This window comes from Podarcis muralis, chromosome 3 (genome assembly GCF_964188315.1).
Source record: "Podarcis muralis chromosome 3, rPodMur119.hap1.1, whole genome shotgun sequence".
NCBI lineage: Eukaryota > Metazoa > Chordata > Lepidosauria > Squamata > Lacertidae > Podarcis > Podarcis muralis.
Window position 1 is genome coordinate 60,669,410 of NC_135657.1, and position 22,179 is coordinate 60,691,588.

The following is a 22,179-nucleotide window of genomic DNA, read 5'->3' on the forward strand; positions in this document are numbered from 1 at the left end:
ATTGCTTTTTAAAATATGCTTTATTTGCAGTTTCCTTGAAAAAGAAGGAAAGTTATATAGTATACATTTATGTCTCTGTCTCTTGTCATGTTCGAAGAGCCCCTGGTGACTGGCTAATGGCAGCTGGGTTTCCAAATACAATACACTGGGTCAACATAACATGACAGTTATTCATTTTGACAATGTCAACCAACCAGATAAAAAGTAGGTTACTGGGGCTTATCACACAGCACCATGCTTGAAGTATTACTCCCTTGGCACCTGAGCCTAGAGCACGCTTTTTTTCATGTGTAATAGTAAGATAAACAAAAGCCACACACTAATGAACCATTGCATATCATTTTGGTTTGCATTTCTATCTCTGTGACTCAGACCTTTTAAAAACTGATTTGGTGGAGTCACACTTGAAAATTTCCCCTTTGTACAAAGGAAGAAGATGGCACAGAAGGTTTCTTATCCTAATACTAAGGTCAGGGATACCAAAAGAGGGGCCATTTCCCCTAAGATTTGGTCATTGCATTGAAGAATCTCTTCTGACATTTCAGTTGTAAATGTTTTACAAGATTTGTAAATCCATTCTTTCATATTTGGGATTTTTAAAAATCCCATCAAAGTAGCCCTAGAGCATATTTTTAAAGAGTTTGGGCAACTAGAAGCACTGTATTTTATAGCACTGTTAAAATTCCTACTGAAAATAGTAGAGTTCTTGGTATACCATTAACAGACCAGTATTAATTCCTATGTTTTATACGTAAATTTAGTATATGGTTCCACATAATGTCCCCTTTTTTCCTCAATGAGAAAAAGAGTTATGTACAAGTTTAATAATTAGATTTTATGCATGTTTACTCATAAGTATTCTGTATTCAGTAGTACTTACTCCCAGGTAAGTGTGCATAGGATTGTCTGTCACATTGAATTCAATTCCTTAACATGTGCTTAATTGGGTTATACGTTTATTGATTTTTTAAAAAAAACTTATTGGATGTTGGATGAAATCGGTTCAGTATTTGTAATTACTGCTAAAGAGGATGTACAAACCTTTCCTTATGTACAAATTGGAACAAGGTCTGTCTAATTCATATTTTGCTAGATGTAGCCAAGGCAAAAGCATCACAACTATTTTGAGTGCTTTAATTTATATTTGAAAGATAAATAAGTAAGATAAATATATTTGCACTGAATTTACAGCGTACTTTTTTTTAATAGTGTTCGACCCCTTCTCCTGAGGAGGAGAAGCTCATTAGCATCAAGAGACCCAAAACACCAGTTTCAAATGAATTCTCTGATATCAACACTCAAACAAATTGGACCAAATCACTTCCATTGCCAACCCCGGAGGAGAAAATGCGACAACAGGCTCAAGCAGTCCAAACTGATGTTATACCTATTAACGTAACTGGTAGGCTTTTAATTTTGTTTCTGTGTGGTGAGAAAGGGCAAGGGATCTCAATTGGTTATTGGTTTTTATTTTGTCTGAAAATACGTTTTGCAAACCGTTGTACTGATGAAACTTAAAATGAGAGGCTGATTAGATTGAAAGTACTGGCTAAATTACTACTACACTTTTCAAGAGCAGGGTTCTTTGCAGGAATTATGAAGAATATCGGTAAGAGCACACATTCAGCCTTAGATCTTAAGTTTAGTGGGTCCCCAACAAAAGGATTCTTGTGGCATGGTCAAATATATACTGAGATTTAAAAAGAGCACAAAACCCAAAATGTTTTCTACAATAACTTTCTCTTAAGATTTTAGGATCTCTCTGCTTTTCAGTCTGTGAATAATATTAAGAAACTTGCCCAAGCCAGCAGATTTACATGCTCATCTGTGGCAAAAAATGTTGTTGTATGGAATATTCTTCAGGACCTTTGAGATGAAACCTATGTTAACCTCTTTCTCGGTCACAACGAAATGCTCTGTGTTAGCTTCAAATATGAAATGTTCATATTAGAAATGGTTTGCTGCTATATTAAGCTTAAAAGGTTTCAAAAAGCCTTAGATAAGATCCACTTACAGTATGTGAATATCCGCCTCTTTTGTACAATGACTGTACTTCAGTTATCCACTGGAGGAGGAAAGTGAAATGCAGAACTGTACTCCTGTTCCATTAACAAAGAAGATTTGTCTTTCTCCTGCAGCATGGTTGTTCTTCACTGGTGCAAAAAGGACCCCAAGGGCCATGGCACAATTACTAAATTACAACCACATTGCCACATTCCAGCTGGTCTGAGGCACAAGAAGTTAACTTCAGTTATGCCGAATAGACTTCCATTGTGCTTTAGGCTTTCAATTAGATATTTTTGATTACATTGTTAAGGCAGCTGACTTTATTTCATTAATAATCACTTAACTTGGGCACGCCTTTCCCCTATGTGATTGCTAATAACCACTTAGCGCTGGCATCCATCTTATTTTAGCAAGATTTTCAGTATAAAACAGTTGTCTGGGATAAATAAGAAGCTTGTGAAAGTAATTAGAAATGCAAAATGAAAAGATATTATTGAATGCCACAACTTAAAAGAGAAATGGTTTTGCGCATTTAATTCATTACACAAATGAATAAACTGGGGTTCCTCCCAGTCCAAGTTGCTGCCTTTCAATTGCATAGATGTTAAAAGACAGAGAAATAATCGGCATGCTTAATCATAAGAGCGCAGTATATTTAGAAAAGTATGCAGTTTAATCTTGTTTAACTCTCAAAGTATGTAAAAACAAAAGGTTGGACATGAGATGGGTGAAAGGTGGGCAATTCAATGGATATACTGAAGCTGAGCCATATTGCTTTACACTTTAGAAACTGAGGTTGCATTGTGAGCTCAATTGAACACAGTGTGACTTCCTTTTGAATGAATATATGTAAGACAAAATTTGCAGTGAAATATCCTCTCTGATATGTACTTAGCTGGGAGAGGAAAAGGGGGAAAATATATTTTAGTTCTAACCATATCTTTAAATTGATGTAAGCGCTAGAAATCATGTATTTGTATACTTTCTTCTCCCCTCTCCTTTTTTTGAAATGGCAAGATAATATTTTTGGCTGTCTAAACCAGCAGTAGTAGATTGGGCTATTCGCCACAATAAAATATTGATGTGTCTGAAATAAAATATTAACCCTAGATGTGCTTTTTAATAAATCAAGCGCCTTTTAAAAAAGATTAATTAATAATGAACACAGCCCACAACCTTTCACTTGGCTGCACAACAGATGAGACCTGCTTTGGTTTCATTTGGCAGCGCTCTTTCAGCCGGACAGATTGTAGTACTGTAAATCTGGCGAGTAACCTGAAGGTGCTGGGGCATTGCATTAATCTGAAGAGCTGCTGACTGGCTATCCATGTTTGGGAGTGGAATTAGTTTCTTGGGTCATCAGGAGCTGAGCTTGCTCTGGAAGGGATAGACTCAAAGTTTTAGTCTTTAAAAAACATATGCTGCCAATCTATTGAACACCATGCTCTAATTGTTAATCCAGGAACAGGTGGCGTCGTCGGGTGTGGGTCTTACCCAGATACAAAGGAAGATAATAGGAGCTGGTGCGCATCAAAGTCATAAATAAAAGATAAAGGGCTTCATTCTGCAAATTAGTGAAACACAGACTTACGTACCATTGACTTCATTGGGCTGTTCCTTGATGAACAAGATAAATTTAAGCAAGTTGCATAAATTGAATTGTGGCCAGAAAAGGCTACTGAAAAGGTTGTTTTTAAAAAAACAAACCCACCACAAAAATTAAATACAGGTTTATTTTTAAAAACTAAAACTTTCAACCAGTTTTTGCACACAAGTTTCCTAACAGGTTTTATTTGATTTTGGATGAATGCAGACAGTTGTTTACCAAGTGGTAACTTCTCAAAGTATGTACACAGAAACTTGGTAAACACTTACCTGTAGCAACCTGCTAAATGGCGAGGATGACTTTTTTATCACATATGCAAGCTGAGTCAGAACTCTGGTGAAGCAGAAGAGCGGTAAAAAGTATCCTTACTACGTGAAACAATATTACTTCATTACCAACTAATTACCGGTTGGTAAAGAATAATACCTATAAATATGCTGACTTAAAAAAATAAATTTCTGTACAAGTTGACTTTGTGCCTTCGCTGATACAGATTTTGGTACAAAATAGACAACTTTGCCACTATTTCCATGTGCATGATGGGGCTTTGATCCTTTTCCCTACAAGGCTTAGTTCTTATCTCTCACGTTCTAAGCTACATGGTGAACTACTCAGAGGAGCTTCAGTAGTTTTCCAGTGTGACATAGGAGGGCTGCAGTTCAGCGTAATAATTAAATAATTAACCCCCTGGCATGCCTAATAGCAGGCCATTGGTCTGAAACTCTTAATTTTATAACTCCCAGTTCTCCGCACTAACCTCATCTACTATTAGAGTTTCAAAGGTTTCACTTAACAAGCACATTGTATCTTTAAACCCAAATATGATTATTCAGGGAAAACACAATTCTTTTCATTTGGCAACTAGGGATGGAACATTTCTCTTCTAGTCTTTGTTCCTGTAATCTAGAAATGTCCACGTGCATTGTTGTATAATTTTTAAAAGTCATTTTCCTTATGCCATACAATCTAATGGAAGCGTTCTCCTAGGACGTCACATATGATGCGCACAGCAATGTCTAGCAAATACCAAATGCACTGTTCAATGAGAAATAACTTGGCTATCTAGATGTTTAAAATAGAATTTGGAAGAATTCAAATACCTACCTTTTTCCCAGAAAGAAGCATAGTGAAACAGAGCTTTCCCTAAAGACACTTCTATATTTACCGCCCTAAGGATTTAGAGGAGAAGAATATTAGGGATGTTAAGTTTGTTAAGGGGGAGAAGATAAAATGAGATTTTAAAATCACTTGAATGTTTTAACTAATTTGTAAAGCATCTCAAATGACAGAAGAAGCAAGATGCAAATTTTAAACTAATGGAAATGGCCAGGTTATTAATTCATTGAAAGAAGTGAATTTGTTTGAAGCTGTTCAACCTGTAGAAATGCTGCTGGGTCCAGATATGATACAGCAAATGGTCAGCTATAAGGCTTTCTTGTTTTGCATGCACCACACAAACTTTTAATGGTGGGTTCAGTCAATTGTGAAAATGCAGTATCACCCAATGATAGATTATTATTATGATGGTGATTATTATTATTATTATAATCAATTCATATACTGCTTACATGCCAAAATTACTTTAAAGACTAAATATAGCCAGGGTGCAGTTCTGTGACACTGAAGTCTATATAGAGAATTTATGTTCAATAAATGTTACTGGCATTTGGCATGGCTCTTTGGTACCAACCAAAAAGAGACAGTGAGACCTCTGTCAGGGTTTCACAGTATGATGGAGCTGTTTCCATCTGCATCAGTCTCTCTCTGTCTCTTTCTCTCTCTCTCCCCACCCCCATATAATGTTGTATTTAAATATAGTAAATTTTCAGAGGTAACAGACATTAAATTTTGGCTAACCTGAAAGTCAGAACATTGTCTAGACTCAGTCATGTTTGTTATTTAATATTTAAATTTTTCTCCCACTGTTCCAAGGCTGTTCACAACACTGCTAACATTATAAATTCACTGCAAAATACAGCAGTACTTACTGAAACACTGTTTCAGTTCAAATTGTTTGTTGATTTTAAAAATACATAAGACATTCAGATATTATAAAACTTCATCGTAGTCATGTAATAAATAATCTGCAATCAGTTCCTCTGAAGTTTCAAATGCAGGGGAAAGTAGCCAGATTTCTTATGACTGTCAGTATTAAAAGTTTTGGATGCAGAGGTATCATCTTACTTTATGCTTAGAGTCTGGGAGTTTCAAAAAACTAAAACACACATATAAGGGCCTACGTTTGGTGTTGAACAAAAGAGGCAGTCTAGGGATGTTCTTAGTGTATGTCCACCCTGCTGCTTAACAGCAGCAAGAAACCAAACTTTTTGTGTTGTCATCCCAGTTCTGCCAATAGAGGTTCCTCAGGCATATTCTGTTTTAACTTTTAAAACACCTCCTGAAAACTTTTCCATGCTACTGAGCTAATGCAGTCAATTAAGAAAATATATTTAAATATTAAATGATTTGTCATTTTCCAAATTAACAGCTTACAACAGTGGAAAAAAGAGAACCACAGTCCCTCAGAAAATATCTTTGTAATAGTTCTGATGTTTTTATGAATAGTGATATTCATTCCAGGAACCCACTTATCCAAACTGACCTCCACACCTTACATCCACTTCCATTAGCTTCATATCTGCCTCATGTCCATTAATTTAAATTAAACCTCCAATTAAGCATATTTAGGATCGTCGTTGAAGTCATTAGCCATGCCATGCCATAAGAAAATGAAGAAATACTTATTCAGTACAGTTCTCAAAAACAAGAGCATAAATTCTCTATCCCCCATTCCTCAAAGTTCATAAGAAGGTAAGCTGGGACATAATGTAAATATAAATGTCCAACGCTGACATTAATGGCTCACTGATATGTTTAGATTAGATGAAGATTTGGTCTGATGAGACAAATGTATTTGATAGGAGCATGTAATCCCTTCCATTTTAAAGCCTTAAAGTGACAGTATGCTGTATCTTTTCCTTCTATGTATATCCACTCTGTATGACTGAGCTAACATCATATATTAATGCCTTTTCTTCATTTCTATAATAAGCAAGTGGAAGAAAGTGCATGATGTCAGCGTGCTTGAAAGTAATGGTGCTTTGCTTGTTCTACTGTACATCAGGGGAGAATTTTGACCGCCAAGCCAGCATACGGAGGTCTCTAATTTACACAGATACTGTGGTAAGGCGGCCGAAGAAAGTGAAAAGGAGAAAGACTATTACAGGAGTCCCTGACAACATCCAAAGAGAGCTAGGTATGGCTCATCAGAACTGTATTCCATTACAATTAATAATTATCTTGCTTACTGTGACTAAACTCATAACATTTACCCCACGCTCATGAAGTCAATACAGTCTGATAGCCTATTAAAAGTTAAAATGAATGTATGCCTGACCACTAGGAAAGAATAAATAGTGTATGCTTAAACCGATCATTTTGCCCACCTGGAAATTAAAGTTCCATCTTTTTTAAAAAAACCAAACAAACTGAATTTACTGAACACCATGCAAAGCTGCAATTTTCTGAAATTATGTACTGGGAGAGTAAAAATCTATAAGAATTTTAGAGTTGTTTTCAGTTGTTTTTATTCCCTTGGTCTTCAAGATATTTCTTACAATTGAATTTGAGCATGTCAGTCTCACATTTCCTTCATTCTTCACTGAAGATTGGATTTTACTAGGAGGAGTACTGCTGTCTAAAATTGGGTCCAGAATCTCATTAAAAACTCCCCCACTTACCATCTGAACATAAGTCTTATCAATCAAATAGCTCAAACATTTGTGAAATGCTATAGGAGACTCCATATTTGGAACATAAATATTCACTACAGCAATTATCATATTTGAGGTCTTCTCGGTTTGTCATTTGTTTGACCAAAGAACTTAACCATAAATAACTTTCATCCCCAGCCATTCCTTCTTGGCAAACATGAATGTAATGGGCATAAGCTAGGCTAGAGCCTTGTCTGCATTCTGTCACTTCAGTTGTTCCCCCCCCCCCCTTTCCTAACAACAAAAAAGTGTAGCTTTTATTCTCTTCATAGCCAGCTTGAGACAATGATCTTCCTGCTTGTTCACTTGAATGCTTAGTAGACATTCTAGGCTCCCTGAAATCCTGCTTGAGGCATTTAGTTTGCATATTCAAGTAGCTGTGGCATGGCTGTTTTGAAATCCATGTATTTGTGGCCATCTCCCAACATGGAAGCTTTGATTTTATACCATGGCACCACAAACCCACATTTAGAAAGGCTTGCGCTGACATACTGTATTGCTCTGCAGAAATTACTTGACACTCAGAAAAGCCCACGCACAGTGCAAGTTACAGTGTTCATCAAATGTCTTAGAAGTTTTATTGGTGTCTGCAATGGTGCCGGTGAAATTCTGCCCTCATTTGGCATGGAGTCATGCCAGTTGCATGCAACTTGATGGCAGTTCCATTGGGTTGTGGGACTTAAAGGAACTTCCTATACATTTTTTTCCAGCCATGATGTCCTGTGTTCCTTCTGTAGCTTTGGTGTAGGTGAGCTCCATTGGCCTACAAATTAGTGCAAGCAAACCTCTGGTTGCTCCTTCTCCTCTAAAACCTCTACCCACCTGACCTTTGGTATTTGAAGAACCCAGTAGTCTTTTTCCTGACCCCAAACTCCATTATATTGGCAGCTACTGCCCTTGGCTCCCTCTCTTGTGCTTGCATGCTTGCTTACTCACATTCAGAAGAGACAGTCTGCAATATAACCATCATAGCTCTGTGCTGAGTTTTTCTGGCTAGTGTAACTTATCTCCTTGTTTTAAAGGGTACTGGGAGGGTGGGCGAATCCCCACTGCTCCTGATAGCCTATTATGGACTGCACTGTTGGACTTTATCCTGTAATTTAAAGCAATTAAATGATATCTAGCATGGTGTTTTCCTATCATTCAACATGGAAGGAGCACAACACTATTTGGGCTACTTGCCCTAGCATTAAAGGGCAGGGTAAGGCCCAGTATTGCAGCCAAGAAGGGAACTGAAGGGAAACTGGCAGTTTGCAATTTGGCTTCTTCTTGAGGATTGTTCTTCAGCACAAGATATCTTATTATACTTTCCCAGTTAATAATATCTTACATAATTTGGCATTTAATTTTCTGTTAAAGAATTTGAGACGAATCTCTGGTTTCATAATCTGTCAATATGAAACTCACAATTCCCCTGACAGGTTCTCGTGATTCCACATACAGTTCTGTGAATAAGAGAAACATGAGTAGAATATTAAAAGTATCCATTTATGCCAGAAATGCTTTTTGAAAAACATTATGCTACAATATATACAGTGGTACCTCGCAAGACGAATGCCTCGCAAGACAAAAAACTCGCTAGACGAAAGGGTTTTTTGTTTTTTGAGCTGCTTCGCAAGACGATTTTCCCTATGGGCTTGCTTCGCAAGACGGAAACGTCTTGCAAGTTTGTTTCCTTTTTCTTAACACCGTTAATACAGTTGCGACTTGACTTCGAGGAGCAACTCATAGCACGCGGTGTGGTAGCCTTTTTTGAGGTTTTTAAAGACTGGTGATTTTTGAAGCTTTTCCAAAACTTTTCCGACACCATGCTTCGCAAGACGAAAAAAATCACAAGACGAAAAAACTCGCGGAACGAATTAATTTCGTCTTGCGAGGCACCACTGTATTTTAAAGTGCTTTGAGTCTCTTTGAGTAGTGAAAAAAAATGCCACAAATAAATACATTAGTTTAAGTACATATTTAAGCAGTAGTTACAATGATAACTTGGAATTTAGTAACTGAAACTTAACTTACCGACTGACAACTTTTGTTGTTGGAAAAATCTGAATTTGTATCATATTCAGGAAACTGATTACATTAGAACATCACACAGAGAAGGTGTTTATTTTCAGTTACAGCTCATGCTGATCAATATAGAATAAATAAACCTCTCTTACAAGTCCTATCTTTCTTGCTTGATTGGCCTTTGTGCCTATAGTCATTTTGATAAAACTCTGCTTTTGAGAATTATCAAGCTGCTTGCCAGCATTGAAGGGACATAATGTAATTTCTTACTTGAGCACATTGTGGTAGAAAAAAAAGTCTAAAGGTCAAATTCTAGCTGCCTTGAAGTTCTACCTAAAACCACACTGACTTCGCTGAAGCAGGGCTTCAGTTTATGCTTTTTGGAAAACTTTAAAAGCAGGCAAAATGCACAGAAACATGTGTAAAGGTTTGATTTTATTTGAAAGCAGGTTAATGTTTCATAAATGGCATTGTCCTTAACTTTCCCTCCATCCTCCCTTCTCTCCAATGCCAGTGTTTTGTTGTATGCCAAGAAAAACAAGAAGTGAATATGACTTAAACAGCTATTAAATTTTATGGGGAAGAATGACCTTACTCTTCACAGTCCACTTGCATTCAACAATTAAGAGAATTGAAAGGCTCTGGGAAGGGAGCTCCTTATCTGACATGCCATAAAAAAACCCGCAAGAGCTGCTCAGAAGCAAGCAGTCCAAAATGGCTGCATTTTTCAATGGCAGACCTGCAGCATTTCAGATACCAAACTTTCCCCCACCTCTTTTTTACATCATTGTAGCATATTTTGGACAGAAGAAAATGCTATTTTGATAGAGTTTCAGTGCAGATATATATTTAAGTATATAGTGCAGTGATTTCAAGTGCATTCAAATCAGTGACTTTCAAGCTTGTTGGGGTATTAATAAAAATAAAAATAATGGTGGCAAACAACATTCCTTGAAAGACAGCTCACTAGTACCGATCTCCTTCAGCAATAGACAACATCAAGAGAATGTCGGTTCATGGTTTGACTCTCAGTTCACCATTGGCAATGATGAAATCAGCATTCCATGTGAACTGTTTGTATGTACTTGGGCATGATTCTATAATAACTTGTTTTCTTCGGCAGGAATAAAAACATTCTTCAGCTGATATCACTGACCTGATTCTTTCATCATTTTAAACCGTAGTTAAGATTTAGCGTATAGCATGCTGGTGCACAGGACAAAAATCTTGGTCAATTTGCACCTTCCCTGTTCCTAATGTTGCTTTGCTACTGGGAGCTAAGCCATGGTTTGGCTCATGGTTTGTTTGGGAAAAACAAACCACAAGTCCCCTTTTGGACATAACACTTAGATTTGCATGAAACCAGAAAACTGCAAGCAACCCACATTTTAAAAATGTAGAGTATTAAAAAAAACCACACAGGAAGGGTGCCTATCAGTAGTTAATTGGCATTATAAAATCAGCAAATCAGAAGGCAGGGACAGCCATAAAAATTCAAATATGGGCAAGTGTAGATTGCTTTGAATGGAGGATTCACAGCTAAATAATGCTCAAATGTGGACAAACCCTTTAACTATGGTCGAATGCTGTGCAATCACTTGCCACTAGGGAAGGGGCAGCCTGAAGACAGGAAGTCAACTTGAAAGAATGAGAGTTGGATTTGCTGTGAGATGACTCTCTTGCAATTCTGTCTGTACCTTGCCTTGCGCTTAGTCTCCCTCCACCTGCATCGCAGACAGAAGCCATTGTCTAATTAGGCAGTAGACTCTGCTTCAGTAGGTGAGCAACACTATTCTCCCTGCCTTTTGTTCTTCCTCAAAGAACAATGTAGACGTTGCCATGCTAAGTATTAATACATAGATGAAATAGTTCTTAGAAACTTGGCCAGGCCTTTAGAATTTCTTCATTTAATGTGTTTAAATATATTTCAATTTATTCCTTTAAAGAGGTCAGTGGTTTTAAAAAGCAATTGTTAGCACTTTATTTTTCTCCCGTGGTATAGTGCAAGGTCCCAAAAATAAACATTTCATGATTCAAGTAGATAATAATATAGAAAAATAGTTTGTGTGGAATTGCTTGAATTTCCTGGAATCCCATGGTGCTTTTGAATGGAAGGTGCAGCAGTCAAGACATAGTTTGCAAAGAACAAGGACTGAGACACACTTTGCTTGTTCTTTATTTTCTTCATTTTTCACACTGGGGATAGGGTAATATATTATATATATGTAACATAAATAAGCTCCTGTACGTTGTGACTTAAATTATGGTCTGCTGAGTGCTACAATAGCTGCAGCTGCTATTATTTAAAGTGAAGTGTGCAGGCAGCCTAGTAGGATAGTATTGATTGTTCCCAGTTGGCCTTTAGCCTGTTGGTTAGGTAATAACAGCTATTCTTGTCTATCAGGGGTTTTGTTTGTTTTTTATCTGAGTGACGTGACTGGAGAGTAGTCCTAGTTTGAATGTAAACAGACCCAGGTTCTTATTTATATTTGAAACAATGAAGCATATTTGAAACATCCAAGGAAACAACTTTTTGATACATGTTTTGTTAATGAACACAGGAGCTTAAATGTGAAATCTTGATGTGTATAATAATTGTTTTATTTTAACTTCCAACAGTTGGCACTGGTAAAAACGACTTCCGTGGCCATTCATTATGCGTCCCTGACCACTATTCCACACTAGGAAGGCTTGATAGCTATCTCTCTTCCATGCAGCAGTCTGACACCAAGGACTCCGGCTGTCAGACGGAGGAAGTCAAAGTGGTGCCACCTTCAGTCAGGCGAATACGTGCCCAGAAAGGTCAAGGAATTGCAGCCCAGATGTCACAGTTGTCCAGTTCTTCTGGAAACATGTCTGTGATGAGTGATTCCGCTGGGGTTGTGTTTGCCTCCCGCCTAAACAATGACCTGGGTTTTCATAGTCTACCTCGGTCTGGGGCAAGGGTGTCCCTACAGTTCCTGGAACGTAGACATAGCCTGTCTAAGTCAACAGAAGATGGAGCACTGTCACACCAGATAAGCAAACTGCAAGTGGATGATAGCATAGACCACATGAGGAACAACAGTAGGACAGGTATGCTTCAAAGGCCAAAGTCCCAAGAGGTAAAGGGCTCTGAGAGTGACCAAACAGAAAGTCTAGCATGCATGGTCTCTCCACATAGTATGTATTCAACCAGCATTATACCAAATGCAACCCTATCATCCTCTTCAGAGGTTATTGTGATTCACACCACACAGAGTGCGGGCGCGATGGATAGTAAAATCACCCACCCTTCTTCATATACAAAACCTAGAGACAATCTTGTTGTCAACAGCATGGTAGGCACAAAAGATCAACAGCATTCCTCTAGTGGGACCTGGAGCGAGACCAGTTCAACACATCACTCGCGTTCCTCAGGCACTGCTGTTTCATCAAATGCTGCAATGGTGCTCAGTCTTGGAGATTCAGGAGTCTCTCTCACCGGTGCAGGAGCTGTGGAAAATGCCCCTCAAAGTGTGACCTACAGCAGTAGGAATAATCTCAGTTTTCCAACGCACTCTCAGGACAGTGACAGTAGGAGTGAATCAAATTACTCTGTTGACAAAACACAGAGCCAGGTTCAGAACAGCACAGAACACTGTGGTTTGAAGCACTCTGGAAAGGAAGAGGTGTTGTTACACAAACTAAACTGTGCCACTCCAGGCTGCTCCACGCCTGTGAGCAACTTGAGTACCAGCAGCCTTGAAAGAGTCTCTGCCAAAGAAGACTCAAGCTCTTTATATTCTGTGGACCATGATGGCTATTACACTTCCATGCACATGGACTCGGGACTCAAGTCTGGCAAAACTTGCAATAGCAATAACGGCTTTGGAAACCCCAGGCACAGTGTCATTAATGTGTTTGATGGCACCGAGAAGAAATCTCTGGGAGACTTGTCAAATTACAGCGACAAATCCCTCTCACGAAGCATATCCTTTAAAAAGGCAAAGAAACCGCCTCTGCCGCCATCCCGAACAGACTCTCTTAGAAGGATCCCCAAGAAGAAAACTCAGTCCAATGGGCAGGTATTGGATGACATGTTGATTGCTAGCCTCCAACACTCCCTACAGTTGAACCTCAAGTGCAAAAATGGCAGCTCACCATCTCAAAGCCCCTGCAGTGATTATGATGACCCTTGGGTGCTACGCTCTCGTAGTCAGAGCTCGGTGAGCGCCAGTAGCAGCATGATGTCTGGAACAGGCCTGAACATGTACTCCATCTGCACTGTCACACCCTCCCAGAGTGAGACAAGCAGCATCAGGTCAGAGTATGCTGACCAGTGGGGCTACTACAGCGATTGTCCTGGGATGCCGGAGGATCAGCTGAAATCCCCAGTAGTTCATTCGGCTAATGCTGGACCCAGGCTAAATGATTATAACGTCAGCCGCCTTAACGATGGGTCAAGGGCTTCTACACCACAGGTGCCCAGCGGGTTGGCCAAACCAAAGACCACTTCTCCAGAAAAGCCACATAGGGTTACATCACCATCTAGTGGGTATTCTAGCCAATCCAACACACCCACAGCAGTTACACCAGTGCCTGTCATTCAGAAATCTATGTCAACAGGAAACGGGAAACCCAAGATGAAACCTAAAGTGCCTGAAAGAAAGTCATCCCTTCTGTCTTCAGTTTCAGTGTCTTCCTCCTCCACATCCCTCTCTTCTAATACATCTGCTGAAGGGAGTGGGAGTGTGAAGAAATCTGACTCTGGCCCAAGCTTCCCTCTGGTTTCGTCTCCAGACTCTTCTGAGTACCTTCTTCCACCACCACCACCTCCCTCAACAGATGTTATGGATCTGCCGCCTCCCCCTGGATCTCCCAACTTCCCACCGCCTCCACCAGAAGCGGTTATAAACATATCGTTTTCTCAAAGTATCCCATGGTTTAATTACCTACCGCAAGACCCTTCGTTGGATCATTTCTCTCCCTCGTCACCTCCTGTGCCATCTCCTCCCCTTCCACCTCCTGTCCCTTCTTCAGTTCCTCCACCAGCACCCCCCTTGGACCCCAAACTCACAAAAGGTGCATATAAAAATGCACCATGTTCTTTCAAGAAATATAATCAGGAAGGTTCTTCTCACAGTACAATAAAGAGAGCTTCCTTGAAAAAGGAGGATCCCGCCAGGCCTTCAATGCCTCTAGTAACCACCCAAGCACTGCAAATGGTACAGCTGAGGTCCGTGAAGAAAACTGTGGTGTCAGAGGTTGAACAGCCAGGTGAATCTACTTCTGACATAAATTCTCAGGAAAAATCAACTGATGTGCTTTCAGGACAGCTGCCTATAAAACCAGGTGTAACAGTAGGACACTGCGACAGCCTGGAAGAAGGTGAAGTGAAACCCCATGGTGCTTTTGACAATACCTTTGTTTACAGTCCTAATCAGAGATCTTATCCAGGACTCTGTGGTAACTATGAACTTTCGAGTGGTACAATGCCTGGAAATGCAGGCAGTCTAGCTAATTCCTTTGCCAGTGATTTACCACCAGCCAGTGTTGAAGAAGCAGCACAGGGTTTTTGCTCTGATCTTGCAAGCTCATCTCTTGAGGGACAGCCAGGATGTCTCAACAAGCCTCAGGGTGTATCGCCAAACAAGAAGCCGCCACCTGTTTCAAAGAAACCCAAACTGTTCCTGATTGTGCCACCCCCACAACCCGATGTTACAGCAGAAAAAATAGCTGGAGTGGGTGAAACAGTCAGAATCGCTCCAGGGGATGCTGCCATTGCACAGTACAGCCAGGCTGAGGATTATCCTACAGATGGACTCTGCTCCTATGAAATGGACTCTGGCAGCCTGGTTCCAGAAGGAGGAGCTGCAGGTTCCACCTCCTGTGAGACACTGGAAGCCAGCGTTTCTGCGCTGCAGCCCAAGCAGGAGGAGCAGCCTTCCTTGTGCGAACGAAGCAGTTCCAACAGAATTGGAGACAGTGTCTCTAGAGGAGACGGGCATGCATCTCAAGGGGATGAAAGTGGTAAGTCTGTTTTCTATTTTCATCCAGTATATTTAGTGACTAGACCTATTTGGGAGGGAGATAGGGAGGGCTGCAGCATTGGCATCAGTGTAACCCTCTCGGTGCAAATGCATGCAGATCCTAAGGGAAATAATAGAACTTGGGCTAATGGTGTGTAAAGAATCTGCACTGCCTTCTTTATTTAAGGGGAACAATTGTCAAGGGGGATTTCTCAACCAAATCTCTGTTGTGTTGATTTCTAAGCTGAGACAATAATGATGGCCATGGGGTGGGGATTAGGGAATCCAGAAATGTCAGTGTTGTGTTCCTTGTAAGCAAATAAATAGCTTTGCACAGAATGTAGTTACTCAAAATAATTTTGTTGTTGCCATCAGTAAAAAGGCAGAAGCATGGCTGTGTTTTGTATTTTTAGGGAAATTTACAGTCTTTATTGCCCCGTTGGCTACTTAACTCTTAATTCTTCAGATATTGCGAGTTTATAATACCACATAATTTTCTTACTTGCTGCATTTTAGCTGATGGGTTTGAATCAGATGCAGCAAACAGCTTTTTACTGCAAAGCCCTAGTTATGGAGAAGACAGTGAGGTGGTGGCAGTGCCAACCAGACCAAGGACTACTGAGGATCTTTTTGCAGCCATTCACAGGTATTGTTTAATTGCCTTATTTGTGTTGCTTTATCCATTATCCCTTAAGAGTTTTAAATATATCTTACATAATATGTAATGCTAATGATTATTATTTTATTTTTCAAAGAAATTCACTTTAGTTTCTGGTAATACGTAGTTAAAATAGATTATTCATATATGCACCTTTCATTGCTTTGCAATCAACTAATTCTGAAACTAAACTTTGCTGGCAGCAAAATCAAGTTTGGTAAAATTGTCAGCCTCTGGCCCTTGTGTGAATGTCAAGTGATCCCTTGTTTGTATTGTACTGTTTCTCTCAACTCTGCTTGATTTAACATATACTATTGCTTTCTTTGTGTATCTTTTTGTTTTCATTTCCTCTACCCTCCATTCTTTCCCCCCTGCTGCTTATGTGGTGCAGTTTGGGACAGAGGCTCAACTCTAATGCTTCATGGCAAGCTTGGCTTAAACTGGCAAGTAAACATGATCTATCCGTCATATGGCAAAACATATGACAGTAGCTGGATTATAGATTGCCATAATCCAGTTGAAGATGAGCTATTTCTGTGACACACTGATCTGTCGTTTCGAATGTGCAATACAGACTAACCCCAGTCATTCTCTCCTGATTAAAGGAAGGAAGGAAGTTCAATGGATGAACACATTTCACAAGGCTAAACAAATGCAAATGATTCTCTACAAATCATTATGGTTCTTTAGATGATATCTTTGATTACAGATCTTCAGAATGCAAGCCATTTTTAAAAATACTTTAAGATACCTTTAGCTAGAAGGGGCAGACAGGAAATGCCCTAAAAAGAAAGTGACTTATCTTGACTTGGAATATCTAATGTGTGTTACTGGTGCCACCTTGTGGTGATTCCCCCCCCCCCCTACGAATGGAACATCTTTGGGGAGTGTAATTGAAAGTGGCACAAATATGTTCTCATTATGTTATGTGAGTAGAGGAATGTTCTGTGTTGGGAACTTTGGATCGTGTTTATATATTGTACAGTTTATATATTGTAGTGTTAAATATTGCAGGGTAGAAAAGTTTTGCTTCTAGGATGATATCCTTTCATGGCAAACAGTTGTGCATTTCAGAGTAACATGTTTCCCACTACCCTACATATTTCCCATTACTAAACATATATATAAACCAAGACTGAAGACCCCACTCAACTAGTTCCAAAAGGCACTGAAAGGAAGTGAATTGCAATATGGCACAGGAGTCTGCTATATTTAGAGAAAAGTAACAATTCCCACCACACATGGCAAGTCCATGGATATAACTAAATAACTCTTGGATTCAAGAGAAACATTCATCTTTGTGTGGGAAAAGAGCAGTGTGTGTATATGTGAGACACAGATTGCATTTGTGAGTAGGGGAAGAGTGTTTACATTCTTCTCTCACCTTTCCTCCCCAGTCTTCCTTGTAAAAGAACAAATAAGCCCTGAGCATGCTGACTACAAAAGTGGCAAACATCCTCTGGAAACACCTGAGATGTGATTGCACAGCCACTTTCAAATTAGATACTGAGTGAGGATACATCCCATAGATACCGACGTGCATTAACTGATAACACCCCAAGTTGATGTTTACGTTTCATGCTGTTGTGTGTCACAGTGCAAACTTCAGCTGTGAATGTCGTATGAAACTTCCTATTATGACTGGAGAGAATCATAGAATAAAATAACATGGGCATAATTTTATAATGTAGTTATGTCCCATAGTTTTCAGTTGTGTTTAAGGACATCTAATTTTCTATGGATGGTGTTCTTTGTTTTTCGCAATGGGCTTGGTCTGTATTGCACAATTATACAGACTGTGTATTTTGTGTGAAATGTACATAAGAATAAGTCCTGAAAACATGTTTTTACTAGTTACATAGTACTAGATATCTTTCATCTGCTGACCCCAAAATTTTCAAATTTATCTGCTAGTCCACATTTGTATAGCTCTCGTTTTTCTTCTGCATTTTAGGAACATAGGAAGCCGCTTCACACAGAGTCAGATATTTGTTCCATCTAGCTCAGTGTTGTCTACACTGGCAGTGGCTCTCCAGGTTCCAGTAAGGAGTCCTTCTCAGGCCTAGCTGGAGATGCCAAGATTTGCACCTGGAACCTTCTGCATGCAAAGCCAATGCTCTACCACTGAGCTGTGGTCCTTTTGTGATCTTAAACCAACAAGTTGATCTCATTCTCAGTGAACTGAAATAAACATGGAGAAGGTGGTCCCTTCCCTTCCCCTAATTTTTCTTGAAATCCCAGCTTTGGCTTGGCCATTTTCAGTTTGAAAATGATTTTATCGGTACCCCAACCATGGCCAATGATAAGGGATAATGGGAATTGGATTCCAACATCTGGAGGGCATTTTGGCTACTGCTATGCTAGACTTTACTGGAAACTCATTTTCAGTATAGGCACGCATGTCCATGTGTATCATCAAATAGTTTAGGCATGTTTATTTTAACCCAGGAAAGTGTTTACCCCCTTTCCAGTATTTGTTTGTATGCAGTATCTCTGCAACCTCCTTTAAAAAAAAACTTACTGCATGGTCAGTTATATATATAGCATTTAAATAAATATAGAACAGCCCAGCCCATTTATGTTCTCCCTCTGGATAGGCAAAGGGGCACACAAGAGTCCAAGACCCTTGGGTTGAGGTTTCTTCCTAGAGACTGACAAGTGAACATACTGCTCAGTCTTTTCTTCTAAACTGTGAATCTACATAAGGCTTTCTTCAAAAGTGATATTATTTTGTTATCAGTACCATTTTTAAATGTGTTGGGAGTGTTTGGACGGCATTAATATATGATTGGTGTTAACTTGAAAGGAATACTACATGTACTTTACCATCTTTGTTAAACACTTACCAACTCCTTGTTTTAACCTATACACTTTCTGATTTCCCCTGTATACAAATTAATTTGTTGTTTTTAAGGGATGTCCTTTCCCTTCTTTGCAGGTCAATGCAACTGCTTTTAGATGAAGCTTCATAGTATGTCCTATGTGCTAATTACTTCTGATACAGTAAAATGCTTCTTATGTTCCTAGCTCCCCACAGAGCATGTGGATTTCATTTAGGCTTCATTAATTTCACGCCCTTTGGCAATTTCATTTGGAACACCTTGACAAGTGTAGCTAGAATATATTAATTTGGAGGATGCTACTATATTGGAAAGCTGTTTTAATTAAGAAAATACAATTTAGCAAGATTCAAATATTTGCTTTGCAAAATATTAATGAGAAAAGAAATATTGTAACTTGCAAGTAAATTGGATTAATTCATTTCTGTACTGGAGAATACAGTTCAGAACAAGACTCCTGTTATCAGAATGTCACCATTCCTGTTTCCAGTATCTTCCTACTCATTTCTGTAATAGCTTATATTCATCTGCTTGCTTGTTACAATATTCATATGTGAAATAGGAAAAGCATTGAAGTGAGAGGCTAATACTGATTTTATGTTTTTCTTCTACATTAAAATCCTAGATCCAAAAGGAAAGTCCTTGGCCGCAAAGACTCTGAGGATGATCATACCCGAAATCATTCGCCATCACCCCCTGTTACACCCACTGGTGCTTCTCCAAATCTGGCTTCCCTTAAACAGGCAGGATCAATTCAAAGAAATATTCGCAAAAGTAGCACCAGCAATGACAACTTCAAGGCACTACTGCTTAAAAAAGGGAGCCGTTCAGATACCAATTCTCGCATGTCAGCAGCAGAGATGCTAAAAAACACAGACCCAAGGTTTCAAAGAGCCAAGGCGGATTCTTCCTGGGACCCCACTGACAGTAGCACAAGTTGTTCTCCTACCAAGAGCAGACGGGCCCAGGAAGAATGGGCCAAGAGCGAAGGCCTGATGCCAAGAAGTCTGTCCTTTTCCAGCGCCAGGTACGGCAGGTCTCGAACCCCCCCATCTGCTGCAAGTAGCAAATACAATGTTCGAAACAGGATCCAGAGTAGCCCTATGACTGTTATCAGCGAGGGAGATGTGGAACCATTTGAACCTGCAGAAAGCAGAACTTGTAGGTCTTTAGACGAGGAACAATTTGATGTGTTTGACAGTGATGAAATGGACATTAATGAAGATGTGGGCTCCAGTGAGAACAGTACAACTCACCCAGACTTGATAACTGGTTGATACAAAATTATTTTAGTATGTATGCCATCAACTGAAAAAAGGGTGAGGATTAAGAAGGCACTATGATGTCACAGCTTTCATAAGTTATACAAAATGACCCAGACTTAGCGGGAAGCCCTAATCAGTACAATTTACTTCGCCAAGTATTTAGAATGTGGTAATTGATGCTACAGTACTGATACCTCTATGTGGCTCGATGGGGTGCGATTTTTAGTTTAAATGGATGTGACTTTTAGTTTAAATGGAACTAAGTCAGATCAGTCCATTAAAGCATTAAAATCCTTTAGATAAAAAAAAACTAATATTTTCAGATTCTGGGTTGTGTGTGAATTATTTTTTTTTTAAAAGAGTGTAGAAAATTAAAGTAAGCCTACAGAGAAAATGGGGAGCTTCTGTGGTACAGGGTGGCAGCAGCTTTCAAAGTGTTATATTTATGAAACCTAGTAATCTCTTTTGAGCAGGGAACGATAGAATATGTGGCCTAGTAGTTAGCCGTGTTGGCTGTTGTCCCACTGTTTCTTCTAGTTTGTGTAGGGGGTCCTCTGCCGGTCTAACCATGTCATGATAGCATAACAAACAGGCTGGCCAGATTCTGAATTACTGTTTTTTAAAAAACGCAACAGGAAAGAAGCACTATTGTAATACAGAAGTGAATGCTGTGTGGGTATTATTACAGTCCATCTATTGGGTTCTTAAGAAAAAAGACCTCATAGGTGAATTTGTTTCTTTGAATGGAAATTATGATGTCCTATAGAAGACCTAAAATAAATGGCTGCCGATTTGTAAAGAAGATGTAGGTAAATCTGGGATGGGGTGAGGCATAATAATAATAATAATAATAATAATAATAATAAGCAAATGGCCATTAACTTCTCGATTTGAGAGCTTATAGTATATAACTGCAAATGGTACCCTTTTCTTTTCAATTAAACTGGGAATTACCAGTTTTTCTTATATTTGTCAAAATGGGAAAGTTTTAAGCAACATATCACTTGGAATATTGAAACACTTGCTAACTTTTGGTTACCAAAGAATACACTACAATTAGTTTTACTTTTTTGTCTACAGTCAGCATCTCCTTGATATGGGAAAATAAACTTAACAATTTAGGAGACTTTGCTTAATTTTATTGAGTCTTTACCAGTGTGTTTAAATATATAGATATATATATATAACTTTCTTATTTGTAAAGAATATAACTGATAGCTAAAATATCAGCTGTGATTTTGATCACAGGATTGTTGGGTATTTTGGAAAATGAATTTTGAATAAGTTGTTAGTCTTCTGTTTTTATAATGTTTGTACATAATACAAGTTCTTGAGGTAGCCTTTGCCCTACCAGTGTTGGACTTTTTACATTTTTTAAAGAAAAAAACAACCCTCCTCTATGTAGATAATTTATTTTGATGAAAAACACTTGGCTCTTTTTCTCTCCATCTCTGTTCTTTGTTAGTTCTATAAATTTTAGTGGCCTTCACTCAACTCGAGAAGGGGATGGGGACAATCCTGTGACTGCATCAATAAACAAGGCTGCCATTTGTCATCTTGTGGCTAGAGTTAATAATGCAACACTTGAAAATCTGGGGGTGCTGTTATACTGAACGCTAGCCTGGCAGAGCAAGGGTTTGTGGCAGGCTTGAACATGAGGAATAGGTAGGTCTGAACACAAGCTTATGGTCTTACTAAAGGGGGTAAGAATTGACCAACCACAAGGAGGCATAGATGCGACTGAGCCTGCTGGTCAAAATCTAAAGCCCCTAACAGTTTTCTATTCAAGAGAAGCTGTTTGTGTAAATACGGTGATTTCCTATTAGGTGTGCCTCTCTCAAAAAGGAATGGTATCTCCCTGTGTGTAAACTGAGGCCACTGGATCACAGCTATTAGATTTAGTGGATCATGCCCTATATAGTTCCATGGCTGAGCCTCCGCTTCCTAAGCTGCACAGCAATACGTTTTTTCTGCTCTCCTTGCTCAGGGAGGAATTCAATGTCATACTCTTCTCATCATTCCATCAGCACAAG

At 39.1% G+C, this 22,179-nt stretch overlaps 1 protein-coding gene across 8 annotated transcripts in view; it reads left to right on the forward strand.

The window, feature by feature from the left end:
• NHSL1 (NHS like 1) overlaps positions 1 to 21,701 on the forward strand; it is a 148,259-nt gene extending 126,558 nt beyond the window's left edge. For 5 of the 8 annotated variants that reach the window (XM_077925943.1, XM_028723549.2, XM_028723551.2 and 2 more), the window contains 5 exons: positions 1,210 to 1,402; positions 6,738 to 6,869; positions 12,013 to 15,384; positions 15,900 to 16,029; positions 19,507 to 21,701. In XM_077925943.1, coding sequence (XP_077782069.1) covers positions 1,210 to 1,402; positions 6,738 to 6,869; positions 12,013 to 15,384; positions 15,900 to 16,029; positions 19,507 to 20,158 — 4,479 coding nt within the window. In that variant the 3' untranslated portion in view covers positions 20,159 to 21,701. Of the gene's footprint in view, positions 1 to 1,209; positions 1,403 to 6,737; positions 6,870 to 12,012; positions 15,385 to 15,899; positions 16,030 to 16,432; positions 16,485 to 19,506 lie in introns of all 8 variants that reach the window. The other 3 variants (XM_028723550.2, XM_028723552.2, XM_028723553.2) reach the window with 2 other exon arrangements.
• Positions 21,702 to 22,179: the final 478 nt, after the last annotated feature.